Source organism: Crinia signifera, chromosome 7, assembly GCF_055691185.1.
Source record: "Crinia signifera chromosome 7, ASM5569118v1, whole genome shotgun sequence".
In the NCBI taxonomy this organism is placed as follows: Eukaryota; Metazoa; Chordata; class Amphibia; order Anura; family Myobatrachidae; genus Crinia; species Crinia signifera.
In genome coordinates, this window is record NC_139223.1 from 140679396 (window position 1) to 140694012 (window position 14617).

A 14617-nucleotide genomic window follows, 5' to 3' on the forward strand; every position below is an offset into this window, starting at 1 on the left:
ACCACAGCCAGGGACAGCAAAGGGCCTGGAGGGACTGCAGCTGATGCCGAAGGCAGGCTATTTCTCCTGCTGCGGCTGCCTGCATGGATCTACATGGCGGCAACAATAGGGAAGGGCCTGCACAGAGCAGCATCATAACATATTGATGCTGAGCAGATCCTACAAAGTGACGAGTAATGGGGGGGGGGGGGGGGACACATGGAAGGAGAGATCACTCTGCATGTTTTTTGTCTGCTTCGTCTAGGGTGGCCAAACCTGGGATCGGCGGGATCCCGGGATTTGGCCTAAAAAACGCTGGGATTTGAATCCCGGGATTGGATCTTCAAATCCTGGGATTTCGGGATTAGATGCGCATGCGCATATCTAATGCCGAGCAGCGTCTGAGCGAGTGCCCAGGAGTTCCTGATCCCCAGCCTGCAGTTTGGAGCGGGTGTGGGCAGTCCGACCTGCACAGCGTGACCTCTGACTATCACGCTGCGCAGGCGCTGCACCTCCAGTATCCGCTCCAGAGTGACCCCTCACCATTGAGTCCTGTAACTGTTTTTCATGTCAGCCACCCGCCCTCCGGGCGGCTCTGCTGCTGTTGCCACCGCCGCTGATGCCACCCGCTCCTGTCTGCAGAATGGCTGCCCTGCTCCTGGCCGCCCGCCCATGTAAGCATGTAAGTAAACGAAAGTGCAGGGCGGCCGGAGCGGGCTCCTTTTTTGCACGTTTTTTGCCTAAACTGCTTAGAGGTGTCAATCCCGGGATCCCGGGTATCCCGGGATTGAGAAAATGCCCTGGAATTGGCATCTCTAGCTCCAACCCAGTGGCGGAGCAGACAGCATAATAAAAAATGGCGTGCATATTTTTTGTGCCCCGTGATCATGGGGCCCCTCTGACCCTTGGGGCCTGGGGTCAGACGTCCCCCTTGACCCCCCTGTCACCGGGCCTGGCTGTACATGCTGGTACCCCTTCAGGGCTTGGAGGCTGGAGACAGGTGTCTACATTGCCTCTGGGAATTATACCTATGTCCGAAATAATGCATTTTATGCAAATACCAGTTGTTATTATGATATGAGCATATAACTGAACTATTGTGAGGATGGAAATAATTGTAACCTATCTGGGTATTTAGGTGTCTTTTGCAGATATTAACATATTGATATATTACATTTCTAGCCAGCTAAGCTGATATACTGTGCAAACAGTTTACATTATTTTCATGTATCTTTTTTCATTGGGTTTATGAAATAGCCAGCAGCAATACTATTACTGAGAATTTAATACTGTTGATTACAGTTTGATTGTGTTTAGTCCTGCTTAGCTGACTAATCTGTGTTATCCAATGCAATTCTTTCTTCAAAGAAAATATGCTTTAAAAAAATGAACATATATAACTAAAGCTGGCCATGCATCTACAGATTTATTGTTCGATCTGGCTGGTTGAAACAAAAACCTGGTAATGGATCAGAGCAAATAACAGTTGACCATTTACTTCAAAATGCTGTAAAACTGAGGAACTGTCATTTAGATATTGACAGGTTTTAGGGTACTTGTGTATTATAGCGGCGCCCCCGATTTCCATTGCGCGATGTTTTAATCGAATCACATCGCATGCCATGCACCCGATGGCATGCGATGCGATGCGATTTTTGGCCCCTATACGATGAAAGATTGTATAAGCACCCTAAAGGGTGCTTTTAAGCACCCTAATGGGTGCTTACAATGTTAAATGCACACCCACGCCACCCCCCCACTATAAACGTGAACCCAAAGCGTGGCGAGTGCAGCGAGCCCGCGAGGGGCGGCGGTAAGCGTCCTCCGACCTTTTCATACCCCCACTATCCACGTCGTGGGGCTCGCTGCGCTCGCCACGCTTCGGGCTCGGTGGCTCGATGCGCTCGCCACACTTTTTATTCTCAACTCCATGCCGACGTGGATAGTGGGGGTATGAAAAGGTCGGAGGACGCGTACCGCCGCCCCTCGCAGGCTCGCTGCGCTCGCCACGCTTCGGGTTCACGTTTATAGTGGGGGGTGGCGTGGGGGTGCATTTAACATTGTAAGCACCCATTAGGGTGCTTATACAATGTTTAATCGCATCGCATCGTATGGCATTGTATGCCATATACAATGCCATACAATTTTTAAATTGTATGGCAGGGTTGCCGACCCTCCCGGAATTACCGGGAGGATCCCGAAAATCGGGTCCTCCTCCCGGCCCCCCGGAAAGGTGGGCAACCCTCCCGGATTCCGGGGGACCCCACGCTACACCCCGATTGTGGCGTCTTCCCCATACCTTTTGGATTGAAATTGTCAATCCGCGGGTCTCAGAGGAGGGGGCGGAGCTAAAATCGCGTCATTTTAGCCCCGCCCCCTCCACGGAGATCCGTGAATTGGGGGTTTTAACATCCTGGGGGCGGGGCTTAATGATGTAAAGCTCAAGCCCCGCCCCCCGACCTGCAGCTGGAAGTCTCCTCTCCGGGCTTCTCCCGGAGAGGAGACAGAAAAAGTCGGCAACCCTGTTGTATGGCATTGTACAATATTGCGCGATATCGCGTCGCATCGCATACCATCGTATTCCTTATGGTATGCGATGCGATGGGCGCCGCCAAAATACACAAGTACCGGTTTTAGTTCCAACCATGAATTTTTTTTGGGAGCGCTTAAAAATATATGTGATGAGCCAATCTTTATTTCCTGCCAAAAAAAGAAATGGTTAGTTTTAAAATGTTTACACTCTTCTGAGTGACTTTTTGAGGCGTGGCGTGGATTTCCTTCAGGATAGCTTGACGGACTGCTATTTCATTTACCCTAACTTTCCCTACCTGAGGTGTAAATCAGGATCTCCGTGTTTGGGAGACTTTTGCTGTTAGGTGCCCGTACCACTTTAGTTGCTGTAGTGTGAGGGAGGCTTCTGACCCTGGCCGCTTTTCCCGCTGAGCCGCTATTGTGGCCGCTGCTGCTTTATGTATGCAGCGCCACCTGGCCGATGACGCCACTCAGGTTCCCGGCGGGGTGTTGTTTGGCTGCCGTTGTGATTCTCAGATGGGGATCCATGCTCACCAGTTACCAATGCGTTTCGTGTATATCATACACTTTTTTTGTTGTTCCAACCAGCCAGATCTGACAATAAATCTGTATAAGTTTTTTTCAGAGCATTAATGAAACGCTAATATAGGAACTTTTCCAAATTTTTTAATACAATGGTGCTGCTGACATTTTTTAATGTTGATTATATATTTTAAAATGTTATTTCGCTTCTTTCTCCTATATTGTACACTCATAGGGGGTTAGTTGCTAATTGCCATGCCAGAGAAATGCAGTTAGTGAGATTGCCCCACATGTGAATCCCCAAAGTCGGACTAAAACTTCCAGCTCCTACTGTATTTTAGATGCAGTCATTGCAAGTGATCAGGGGCAGACTGGCCATTGATCTTGACAGGGAAGATTCCCAGGAGGCCGCCTGTCAGCCACTTACTTTGTTGTCCTGCCCAGAGTATTGGCCCTATTCCCCTCCTGTCTCCCTCACAGTACACAATGCTTTAAATACCTATCTAAGGCAGGCACCCATTTATATATCTAGTGTGACATCTGTTAAAGGGGCAGAATTGGGTGCTATATTGGGGGCTATCAATTTCTGGACCACTGATGGAGAGGTATTTGTGTTATTTGGTGGATTATGGTAATGTTTGTCTGCTTGATGGAGGTTTGGGGTGTGTGACCATTCTTAGTAGGAGGAGGTGGGGTATTAATATTATGTGAATGTTTGTGAGTTGTAACTGCAGCTTAACAGTCTGGCGACAATGGCTTCCACACAGGTGAAGCAATCTATTAATCTCGCTTATTTTGGTGTTGGTCCCGCTTACATTTGATTTAGTGCCGCCCATATGAGGCCACTTCTAGAAATTTTCCAGGGCCACTTATCCGTTCCCCAATTTTTGTCTGCTCCTTTTGGACTATTTGCTACAGAAACCTCGAAATTGGATTTTACTTTGCCTACTGCCTCTGATCCCCCTAAACCATTTCTGCTAAATACCTTTGCAGGGAACCTTAATTGCATACCTCCCAACTGTCCCGCTTATCGCGGGAACGTCCCGATATTTTGGGACATTCCCGCGTCCCTCCCGCCGCTGGCAGTGTCCCGCGGCGGGGGGGCAGTTGGGAGTCGCCCCTGTAGTCCGTGAATAGACGCTGTGCGCATGCGCACAGCGTCTATTCTTGCAGGCAGAGGGGCTGGCCAGCAGCTCACAGAGCTGCTGGGCATGCCCCCACCGCGGCGAAAAACGGGGCCGTGGCCTCGCGGCAGCGTCGCGAGTATAGGCCACGCCCACTTTTCAGCAGGCCACGCCGCCAAAAATAGCCGCGCGTCTTCGGCGCGCACACCGTCCCGCCTTCGCTAAAGTTGGGAGGTATGTAATTGGACTATTGCCTTTGCTTGCTCGGATGGGTGTAGATGGCTCCTGTTGTATGGTGCTTCAGCCAAATGACAGTATATATGCTTGAAGCTTAACATGAATAAAGCTCTTATCAGTCTGTTTCATTTGGCTAATTTTAAAGTTTCACAAGTCTTTAAAACTATTCTTGTAATAATAATAATAATAATAATAATAATAATAATAATAATAACATGTATTATGTAGACACCACAATACTGAATTGTGTTTGGGAAAACAGCAATATAATTAGTATGCGTATTAACAATGGAAACAATCTGAATCATTTATCTTCTACATATATTGTGAGTAAGTATGTACTTGATTGTGTTGTATGAGTGTAGGAGAAATAATAATGGCTATTACCTGATTTCCAAGTAAACAGTTTGTCTTCTTGCGTTTCCGAATCAGACTTTGTAAGAGGCAGCAGGAAAGCCATAAACCACAGCAATTTCTGTTTGTTGTGTTGTGTACAGGGGCCCATGGCGCCCGCGTGTCTCATATGCGTTCTACACCCGAATATCTTCTCCCGTCCTTCCTGGCCCTAAGGAAGAAAGTCAGATGTAATTGTGTCATGTTTCATTCAGCAAATAAAATTTCATTTTCTATTATAACACAATTGAATATATTGAAAAAGCTTCTTTAGGATGTATAGTTTTCCTCAGAGTGTGCTTCCGGTATAACTTATCCATACTTGTCAAATGTACCGCTTTCCGCGGGAGGCCCCCATTTTTGCTGCCCTGCAAACTTTGTTTGGGATTTGTGGTAGCGTCGCCCACCCAGCGGTGTAGCTAGGTGCCATGGTACCCGGAACAAGGGCATGTTTTGCGCCCCTCCCCACCAATCCCCCAAACCGATGATCATTCCCATGATCATTTATCTTTATTTAAAAACTGAAATTGAGAGAGACAGCACAGCAGGGTGGTCTCTCTGCTTTCTGCTACCACCCTGCTGTGCTGTCTCTCTCAAGGTGGATTTTAGTTTTTAAATAAAGATAAATGATCATGGGAATGATCATGGGGTTCGGGGGATTGGCGGTGGTGGGGGGGTGAATGATTCACCCTCCCCCCCACCAATCCCCCAAACCCCATGATCACTCCCATTATTATTTATCTTTATTTAACATCGAAAGCAGAGAGATTCACCCCCCTCATCAATCCCCCAAACCCCCTGACCTCATGATCATTCCCATTAAAGATTATTTATTTTTGTTTAAAAACTTTTATCCACCTTGAAAGAGAGAGAGAGAGACAGCAGCACAGCAGGACGGCAGCAGAAAGCACTCAGCCTCCTCCAGGCTACAGCCAGCGCTTGGGAAGTGAGGGCGCTGCTGCAGCCAGGGAGGAGGGAGTGACTGTGTAGCAGGGACAGAGGAGGAGGTTTCTGCTGCGCAGTGTTGCCCAGGAGACGGCCCGAGCAGCAGCAGCAGCTTTGGCCAAGGCATGATGTCATTGAGTTTCGCGACCCCGACGCCGGCGCCAGGGGACCGGGTGAGCAGGTGGCACCTGTCTACTAAGCCCAGCTAGAGACAACACACAGGAATCAGGATTCACTTAGTTGAGTTATTCGGGCTGTTCTGTACTTGCAGTAGGATTTAACGCTTTGAGTTACAACATCTCTGTAAAAGATGTGCAAAATAGCCGCCAAAAATGCCAGCGTCGCTCCCATTGGTTATATAAATTCAAATAAAAAATGTTGTTTCAAATGATATTAGATTTCCTATATAAGGTAAACATTACAGGTCATTATGATGAATAAAAATGTTTGCTTGGCAAATTTCACACCTACAGTATTTTCACAAATTCACTTGGCACTCAAAGAGTTAAACTAGCCTACATCCATACAGTTACCTTTGGTATAAATCAACCATACTTTACATGCCGGACTCCATGCAGGTACTGAAGATGTATCACTCAGACACATGCTGCTTTATTTATTTGAGTCAGCCCACGGGAACATAATTTATTATATGTACAGACATCCACCTTGAAGTACTGTATATAAATGTATATATACTTGTATAAAACTGGTAAAATTAGCCTTTTTGTAGAGTTCTAAACTGTTCGTCAGAAACAACACAATTAAAATACTTTTTAGATATAAAGGCAGGTATTTTAATTGTGTTCATTTGACCAACAGATTTAGGACTATACAAAAAGGCTAATTTAACCAATTTTATATTTAATTATTTGTACCATAAGGGGTAACTAAATCAAGTGTATATATAACATTGTGCAATATTTGCTGCCCGATTTTTTTTTTTAGATTGAGTAAATAAAGCTATATTTTAATATCATTTTTTTTTTCCACATATTTGGTACCAGCAAAAGCTGGCATTACTCATCAAATCCAATCCTTGGAGTGCATTGCATTCCGGGGCTTAGTACATATGGGAAATGTGACCAAGGTCCCAAAACATTTCTTCTTTAGTACATCCTGTCCAGTATCTCAATTCACAATGTTCAACTGTTTGAAAGGATGTTCATAAGTTGGCTATAATAAGTTAGTGCCATCTTCACCCCCCATTGGACCCCCAAAAATGGAGAATAGACCTTGTCAGTCATGATCCCTGTCAGAAGGTCATCTGGGACCCCTACTTAATGTGCTGTTTTATCTAAAGGTCCATACACAATGGGCGACTATGACCAGCGTGTATTGACAGTGATGATGTCAATCATCGCTGCGGGGAAAGCCGCTCAGTGCATACACACTGAGCGGCTTTCCCACTGCCTGGCGCCGACGGAGTGGGGAGGATGGCATAGCATAGTGCAGCGCTATGCAAAGCCATTTTCAACGCCGCTCATCTGCTGGTATAACCAGCAGATGAAAGGGTTTCCCGGCGATGATGCGGGAGCACGCAGCAGCGCTCACCGCTCATTGCCGGGGCATATACACTGGGCGACTTTGAGCTGAAAGTCGCTCAAACAGGTTGTTTTGAGCGGCCTTCAGCTCAAAGTCGCCCAGTGTGTATGGGCCTTAAGCAACAATGTTGGAACAGATTTACAACCTTTAAAATAAACAAATTTCATGGTGGCTCCAACCACTTATTCTCTCATATTATCCTGTTGACAACAATACTGCATTGCTTTTTCTTTTACCTTCCTTCTGGTTTGAATACATAATTTAACAAGCTGTTTTAGAAATCCCACATTTTTTCAAAGATGATAAAGCTGGTCTTTAGGAAGGCTGTTTAGTGTAGATTGTAAGTCAAATATGCATTTCTATACTGTGCAGGCATGCAAAAAGGATTATGTATTTAGGTTCATTAATCCATATCTAGAGGTTGACACATCTATACCTATGACTTCTTTAGCTTTCAACTGTAATAAAGGTCCATACACACTTGAAGATTTTCATTTCAAAAGACTTTGCCAAAATCTTTGATAGATATATCTGTCACAAAAGTAGTGCGTACACACTGAGCTATTTTCCTTAAAGAGCAAAAGATTTTCAGGAGGCGAAAGACTTTGCTGAAAATCTTTCATATAAAAGGCGATTTACATAATGGGCGGGGTTTGAATTACAAGGGTGGGAGCAGCAGCCATTTTATTCAGTGCATTTCTGTTCTTGGGGCCTGATTCAGAACTGATTGCTGGGATGCATATATTCGGAGCCCAGCAATCAGGTAAACTCCACCCCGCACTGCCCTGACCGGGAAAAATCCCACCCATGTGCACGGCAAACATTTCATTTGCAGCTGTGCACGTAGGGAGAAATCCATTAACTTACGCCAGCAATGTATACGTTACACCATAACAAAATATACATTGGGGGGCAGTGGCGGTGGTAACATATAAATTGCTGGCCTGCGAAAAATTTCAGGCATGGCTTTGGGGGACAGGGGACTATGCACACTACAATGCCCATTACACATATACCACACACCGTAATGCCCATTACACATATACCACACAACATAATGCCCATTACACATATACCACATACCGTAATGCCCATTACACATTAGGCCACACAACGTAATGCCCATTACACATATACCACATACCGTAATGCCCATTACACATTAGGCCACAAACCGTAATGCCCATTACACATATGCCACACCCGGTAGTGCCCATTACATATAATGCCACATAAGTGCTGCTTACCTACATGCTCATTGCTAGGGTTTTCATGCACCAATAAATCATTGGTGGGCAGTGGTGCCATTAATATATACATTGCTGGCATGTGCCAGCTATGTATATATTACCGGCTAATAAAGAAATCATTGGTGGCAGTGGTGCCAGTAATATATACATTAATGGCATGTGCCAGCTATGTATATATTACCAGCTAATTACCAGTAAAATAAGAAATCATTGGTGGCAGTGGTGCCAGTAATATATACATTGCTGGCATGTGCCAGCTATGTTTATATTACCAGCTAATTACCAGCAAATAAGAAATCATTGGTGGCAGTGGTAATAGAAATATATACATTGATGGCATGTGCCAGCAATGTATATATTACTGGAAAATAAGTTGGGAGTCCTCCTGTATATCCAAGTGGACATTAGAAACACGAATGCTGATTAAGCAATGAGGGAGCATAAACCACTGATGGGTTCTTGCAGGTTGCACTTTGTAGTTAGTCATGTGATATGGTAATGAAGATGGGCAAAAGTCCTATCAGAGCAGGGGGAGGGATTTAGACAGGGTAAGAAAAATCACATGCTAGATGTGAACTTCCTCTGTGCGCACTTTTTTTAGTGTGTATGCAAACATTACATATGTTCCTAATGGGGAGATTCAATTAGCCACATTGCTACTGTTATGTATTATCGGGGGAGATGTACTAAGCCTTTAAAGAGGTGATGAAGTGGAGAGACATAAAGCAACAGCAATCACTTCCTAACTGCCATACTACAGGTTGCGTTTGAAACACTATGGTAAGGAGCTTGTACCAAGGCTTAGTACATCTGACCCACAATGTACACAGTAACATATGGCTGAGCTCCCACTTACATAACTGAATCTCCCACTCAGGGGCGGGGTGCAATGTGCCCCCCAGGCCGGTCTAACAGGAATGCCATGGGCCGCGGCTGCAGCCACAACCGCGTCCGCCTCACCTTTTCCTCCACTGTCGGCGGCCATGTTCCTGTAGGGTTTTAAAATATGGCCGCAGCTACAGGAAAATGGCCGCCGGCCTCCAGGGCTATGTGGAGGAGGGCCTGGCAGCTTCCCTCTGCTGCCCGGCGCTGACAGACGCTGGGTGTGGACTGGACGTCATGACGATGACGCCGCCCGCCCATGCGTCTGTGAAGGAAATAGGACTAGGAGCAGCAGGAGTGGACGGGGAGTCGGGGACTGTGGACATGGAGTCGGGGACTGTGGCCGCAGGAAGCATCAAGCAGCAAACAGAAGCTGGGAGCCACAGCAGCAGCAGGTGAGGATCAAACTCACAAAAAAAATAATATGCTCTTTCCTGAGGTGTCCTCCTTTTAATGTGTTTGGGGGAGCAGTCTGTTGTGTCCTCCTGTTATTATGCAGGGTGAGCAGCCTTTGGTGTCATGGCATTATTATTAATAATAATGCCATGACACCACAGGCTGCTCTCCCTGTATAATAAAACTAATGTCATGACACCACAGGCTGCTCCCCCTGTATAATAATAATGCCATGACACCACAGGCTGCTACCCCTGTATATGTATAATAATAATGCCATGACACCACAGGCTGCTCCTTCTGTATAATAAATTATTATACAGGGGGAGCAGCCTGTGGTGTCATGGCATTTTTATTATACAGGGGGAGCAGCCTGTGATGTCATGGCATTAATTTTATTATACAGGGAGAGCAGCCTGTAGTGTCATGGCATTATCATGGCATTATTATTATACAGGGAGCAGCCTGTGGTGTCCTGTTATCATTATAAGACAGGGGGAGTAGCCTGTGGTGTCCTGATATTATACAGAGGAGCAGCCTGTGGTGTCCTATTATTGTGGTTTTTTTTTTATTAATACATGTGTTTTATTAGTACTTGTGTATTATCACGGCGCCCAAGTTTTCTACGTACGGCACCGTAGGAAAATCGCATGGGCCATTTTAAGGGTCATGCGATGCGATGCGATTTTTTAATGTCATTTATTCAGTGCTCTGTATGCCCCGGGGGATTGCATGGCATCGCACCTGCTGCAAAATCGCATGCGACCGCATGCCATTTTATAGGGTGTGTGATGCCATGACATTACCTATACCATAATATCATTGTATGACATACAATGATGTTTTACGTACCCTCTCTCTATCCACGCCACCCCGAAGCGTGGCGAGCGCCGGCGGAACGCGTCCTCCAACGTTTTCATTCCCCCACTATCCACGTCGCTGTGGAGTTGATTTTATATAGTGTGGTGAGCGCACGCGGATTACTGCACGCTGCGCTCGCCATACTATATAAAATCAACTTTACGCCGACGTGGATAGTGGGGGTATGAAAAGGTCGATGGATACGTTCTGCCGCCACGATGCGATGCAATTTTCCTACGCAGAATAGCCCACTAAGCAAATTGCTTGGTGGGCGCCGCAATAATACTCAAGTACCCATATTTTTAAAACTAAACCCCTCCATTTATTGATGCGCTGTTACTTATGGGACAATGCTCTGGACTTGCCCCCCAGGCTAAAAGTTGCCAGCCAGCCCCTGCTCCCACTATGTGTCTTGCAAATAAATAAAATGGTAAAAATGCTCAACTGTCAATTATAATATAAAGACAATTATAAAACAAGCACTACACTAAACTATCACATCACCTGTGACATTATAATGTACTGTATGCATGGGCATAGCTATAGTGGGTGCAGGGGGTGCCATTGGTATGGGTCACAGAGATTTAGTGTGGCCTGGACTCAGGTTATATACTGTACATGAGAGGTGGCCAAAACAGTCCTTGAGAATAGGGGTGTGCACCGGGCACTTTTCGTGTTTTGTGTTTTGGGTCTTTATCTCTGGCCGTGTTTTGGGTCTGGATCTGTTCCAAAACACCACCATTTTCGTGTTTCGGATCTGTATTTTAAAAAAAAACAACGCTAAAATTGCAGAATTTCATTCCCACTCATTTCCAGTCTATCCTGAACCCGCACAAACTCACAATGTTGTTTTTAGGCTGCACCGAGGTTGCCGGATAACTATGCTAAGCAACACAACTGGGTGGCACAAACAAGTGGCCCATCTAGGAGTGGCACTGCAGCAGCATACAGGATGAAAGTTGGAAAAACTATGCCCCAAAGAGCACATATTGCCAAAAAAAAAAAAAGAGGTGCAATATTGAATTGTCCTTGGGTGCTCCTACCCACCCTTATGTTGCTTAAATAGGATATGCACACTGTCTTTAACAAACCAAACATTTCAGCGACAGGGTCTGCCACAAGACTGTGGCTCAAATGATTGGTTTGTTTGAGCCCTCACAAAAAAAGAAGCAATTCATCTCTCTTCCTGTACAAACCGGCTCTACAGATGCAAGATGTTGTCCTCACCCCCTTCAGTGTATACATCCTCACAGATTATCAATTCATCCCCGCTGGACTCCACAATCACAGGTCCCTCTGTAGTCTCTGGAGGCTGGACTTCATTGTAGAATTGATCATTCATTGTGATAAACATCATCTTCTCCACATTTTGTGGAAGCAACCTCCTACGCTGCTCGCTGACCAGGTTCACGGCTGCACACTGGAGGGGGGGGGGACTCAGGTAAAATAAAGCCAGTTGGTACAAGGGCTTTCAAATAGCCTCTTTTTCCTGCCAGTGCATGTACAGACATGTCTGACATGCCTACTTCGATGCTGTCACCAAAGTACTCCTCCACCATTTTTTTATGACTTCACGTGTGGCAAGTTGAAATGGCTGGTGAATCTTGCACAATACAGAAATCAGTGTCCGCTGCGCTTGGGTCAGGTGCATCCCCCCTCCTTTGACTATGTCATAGGTGGTTGTGTATGCTTGAATAGCCTTTTGCTGCTCCTCCATCCTCTGCAGCATATAGAGGGTGGAGTTTCAGTGCATCACAACCTCTTGTTTGAGGCAATGGCAGGGCAGGTTCAGGAGGGTTTGATGGCAGGCAGAATGGCAAAAGTGTCCTGCAATTTTATGGGCCACCTCAAGCATCTCCTGCACTGCCCTGTCACTTTTTAGGAAATGCTACACCACCAAATGAATTGTGTAGGCAAAATATGGAACATGTTGGAATTTGCCCGTACAATGTTACAGTCATTGTCCCACATCACAAATCCCCTGGAGAGTCTAAGTGGAGTAAGCCATTGTGTGATGATTTCCTGCAGTTTTTCTAAGAGGTAGTCGGTGTTGTGTCTCTTACTCTCACCGGTGATAGTAAGGATAGATACCTTGGAAGGAGCTGGCATTTTGGAGATGCTGCTGCTGCAGAAAGTGATCTACCCAGTGGGCTGTCACAGTCATATAGTCCTTATTTTTCCCTGTACCACATGTCCATATGTCAGTGGTTAAGTGGACAGTGGGTACAACCAAATTTTTCGGACCTCTCTGTACATCCTGGGTATTGCCTGCCTAGTGAAGTGGAATCTTAATGGGATTTGGTACCAGGGACACACTACCTCCATCAATCGTCTAATTCCCACTCCACCAATGGCGGACATCGGACACATTTCTAATACCAACATAGCTGTCAAGGCCTGAGTTATCTGCTTTGCCATAGGATAATGCTGTCATACTTCGTCCTCATCGCAAATGACTGTTGGACGATCAATTGCTTAGTGAAAGAAGCAGTGCTGTTCTGACTTCACCTCTGGGATGATGAATGACTGCCAATAGAAGCAGCAGCAGTACACGTAGCCAGGGGTAAACGCAGAATTTCTATGGGGGGGGGGGGGGGTCCAAATATGTGATGTCACAAATTAAATAAATAAATTATTAATAAATAAAAAATAACCAGATTATCAAATATATAGAAAAAAGGGCACTACATGCTGCACTACCGAGCCTGGGTGGGAATTCCCAAACAGGCTTCGAAAACTGTTCGGATTGGGGTTGTCCGTGGGTGTCCGGATTACCCTAATCCGAACCCACTCATCCATACTTGAGAACTACTTTACCAACAGTTCATATTTTTTCAGGCCTCTCGTGGATGTGTAGAATGTATCAATTAGGAATGATTGTAGCACATGTTTAAAAATGTGACAGTTAGAAATGACTGCACCTGTGCAGCAGCTAGGTGGTCTGGAAAACGTGGACCATTGGTAGATCTGGAGGACCTGTTTGGCCACCCCTGCTCTGCTTGCATACCAATTTCTCAATACTGGTAAGGGTGCATGGTAGTACTGTGGAATATTCTGAACTAAATAAATGTGGGCACTACTATGGGGTGCAAAATGATTGCAGAGAGGCATCTCTCTAGAACAGGCCATGCCATCCTGTGGCACTTCAGAAGCTGTGCCCTACCACAATGTTTCTATTAGATAAAGGCTAAAACTGTGTCATGCTGGGATGTGTAGATTCATGCTGCTGGAGAGCCACAGGTTGGCCAGGAGCATTAGGATAGGGGTCCCTTCAAAATGTTGCTTCAGAGGCACCATAGTTCTGTCTACATCACTGGTTGTATGTCAACTATAATTCACAGTAATAAAAAAAGTTCCCAAGGATAGACACTCAAAAGTGAAGGAATAAATCATATCTGCCAATCATTTGTAAATTTGCGACAGCAAAACTAATGTGGCTTAGTTTACAATAAACAACACAGCAATTTAATTACTGTATGCTGTAAATAAATTATGTATTTAAACACGTGTGTTCCATCTGCGCTCTCCTTAATAAAATTCAATCTAATGTAATTTGTTTCTGATTCATCTGCCTCTAATCTTTATTAGGTTTTATATTTAGTTTTTAATTTGATGTCTCTGCTACATTATAAAAATATACTGGATATTTAATTTGGCTTTGGCATCGTTATAGCAAAATGATGGAGAGAATAAGTATAATTCCAAGTATATTATCATAATATATATATATATATATATATATATATATATATATATATATATATATATAATGGAAAGCAGAGACGGGCAGCACTCAGGTAAAAGTGAAAAAAACGAATGTGGGTTTATTGGTGCATACAGGCCTGTATGCACCAATAAACCCACATTGTTTTTTTTTTCACTTTTACCTGAGTGCTGCCCGTCTCTGCTTCCATCAGGGCAGGAGGAATCCTGCTCATAGGAGGGCTCCAG

At 45.2% G+C, this 14617-nt stretch overlaps 1 protein-coding gene across 1 annotated transcript in view; it reads right to left on the minus strand.

Annotated features, from left to right (window-relative positions):
• Positions 1-14617, minus strand: part of THSD7B (thrombospondin type 1 domain containing 7B) — a 443716-nt gene that overhangs the window by 325686 nt on the left and 103413 nt on the right. Inside the window, exon 2 of the mRNA XM_083153878.1 lies at positions 4782-4959. Within this exon, the coding sequence (XP_083010004.1) occupies positions 4782-4959 (178 nt within the window). The remainder of the gene's footprint in view (positions 1-4781; positions 4960-14617) is intronic.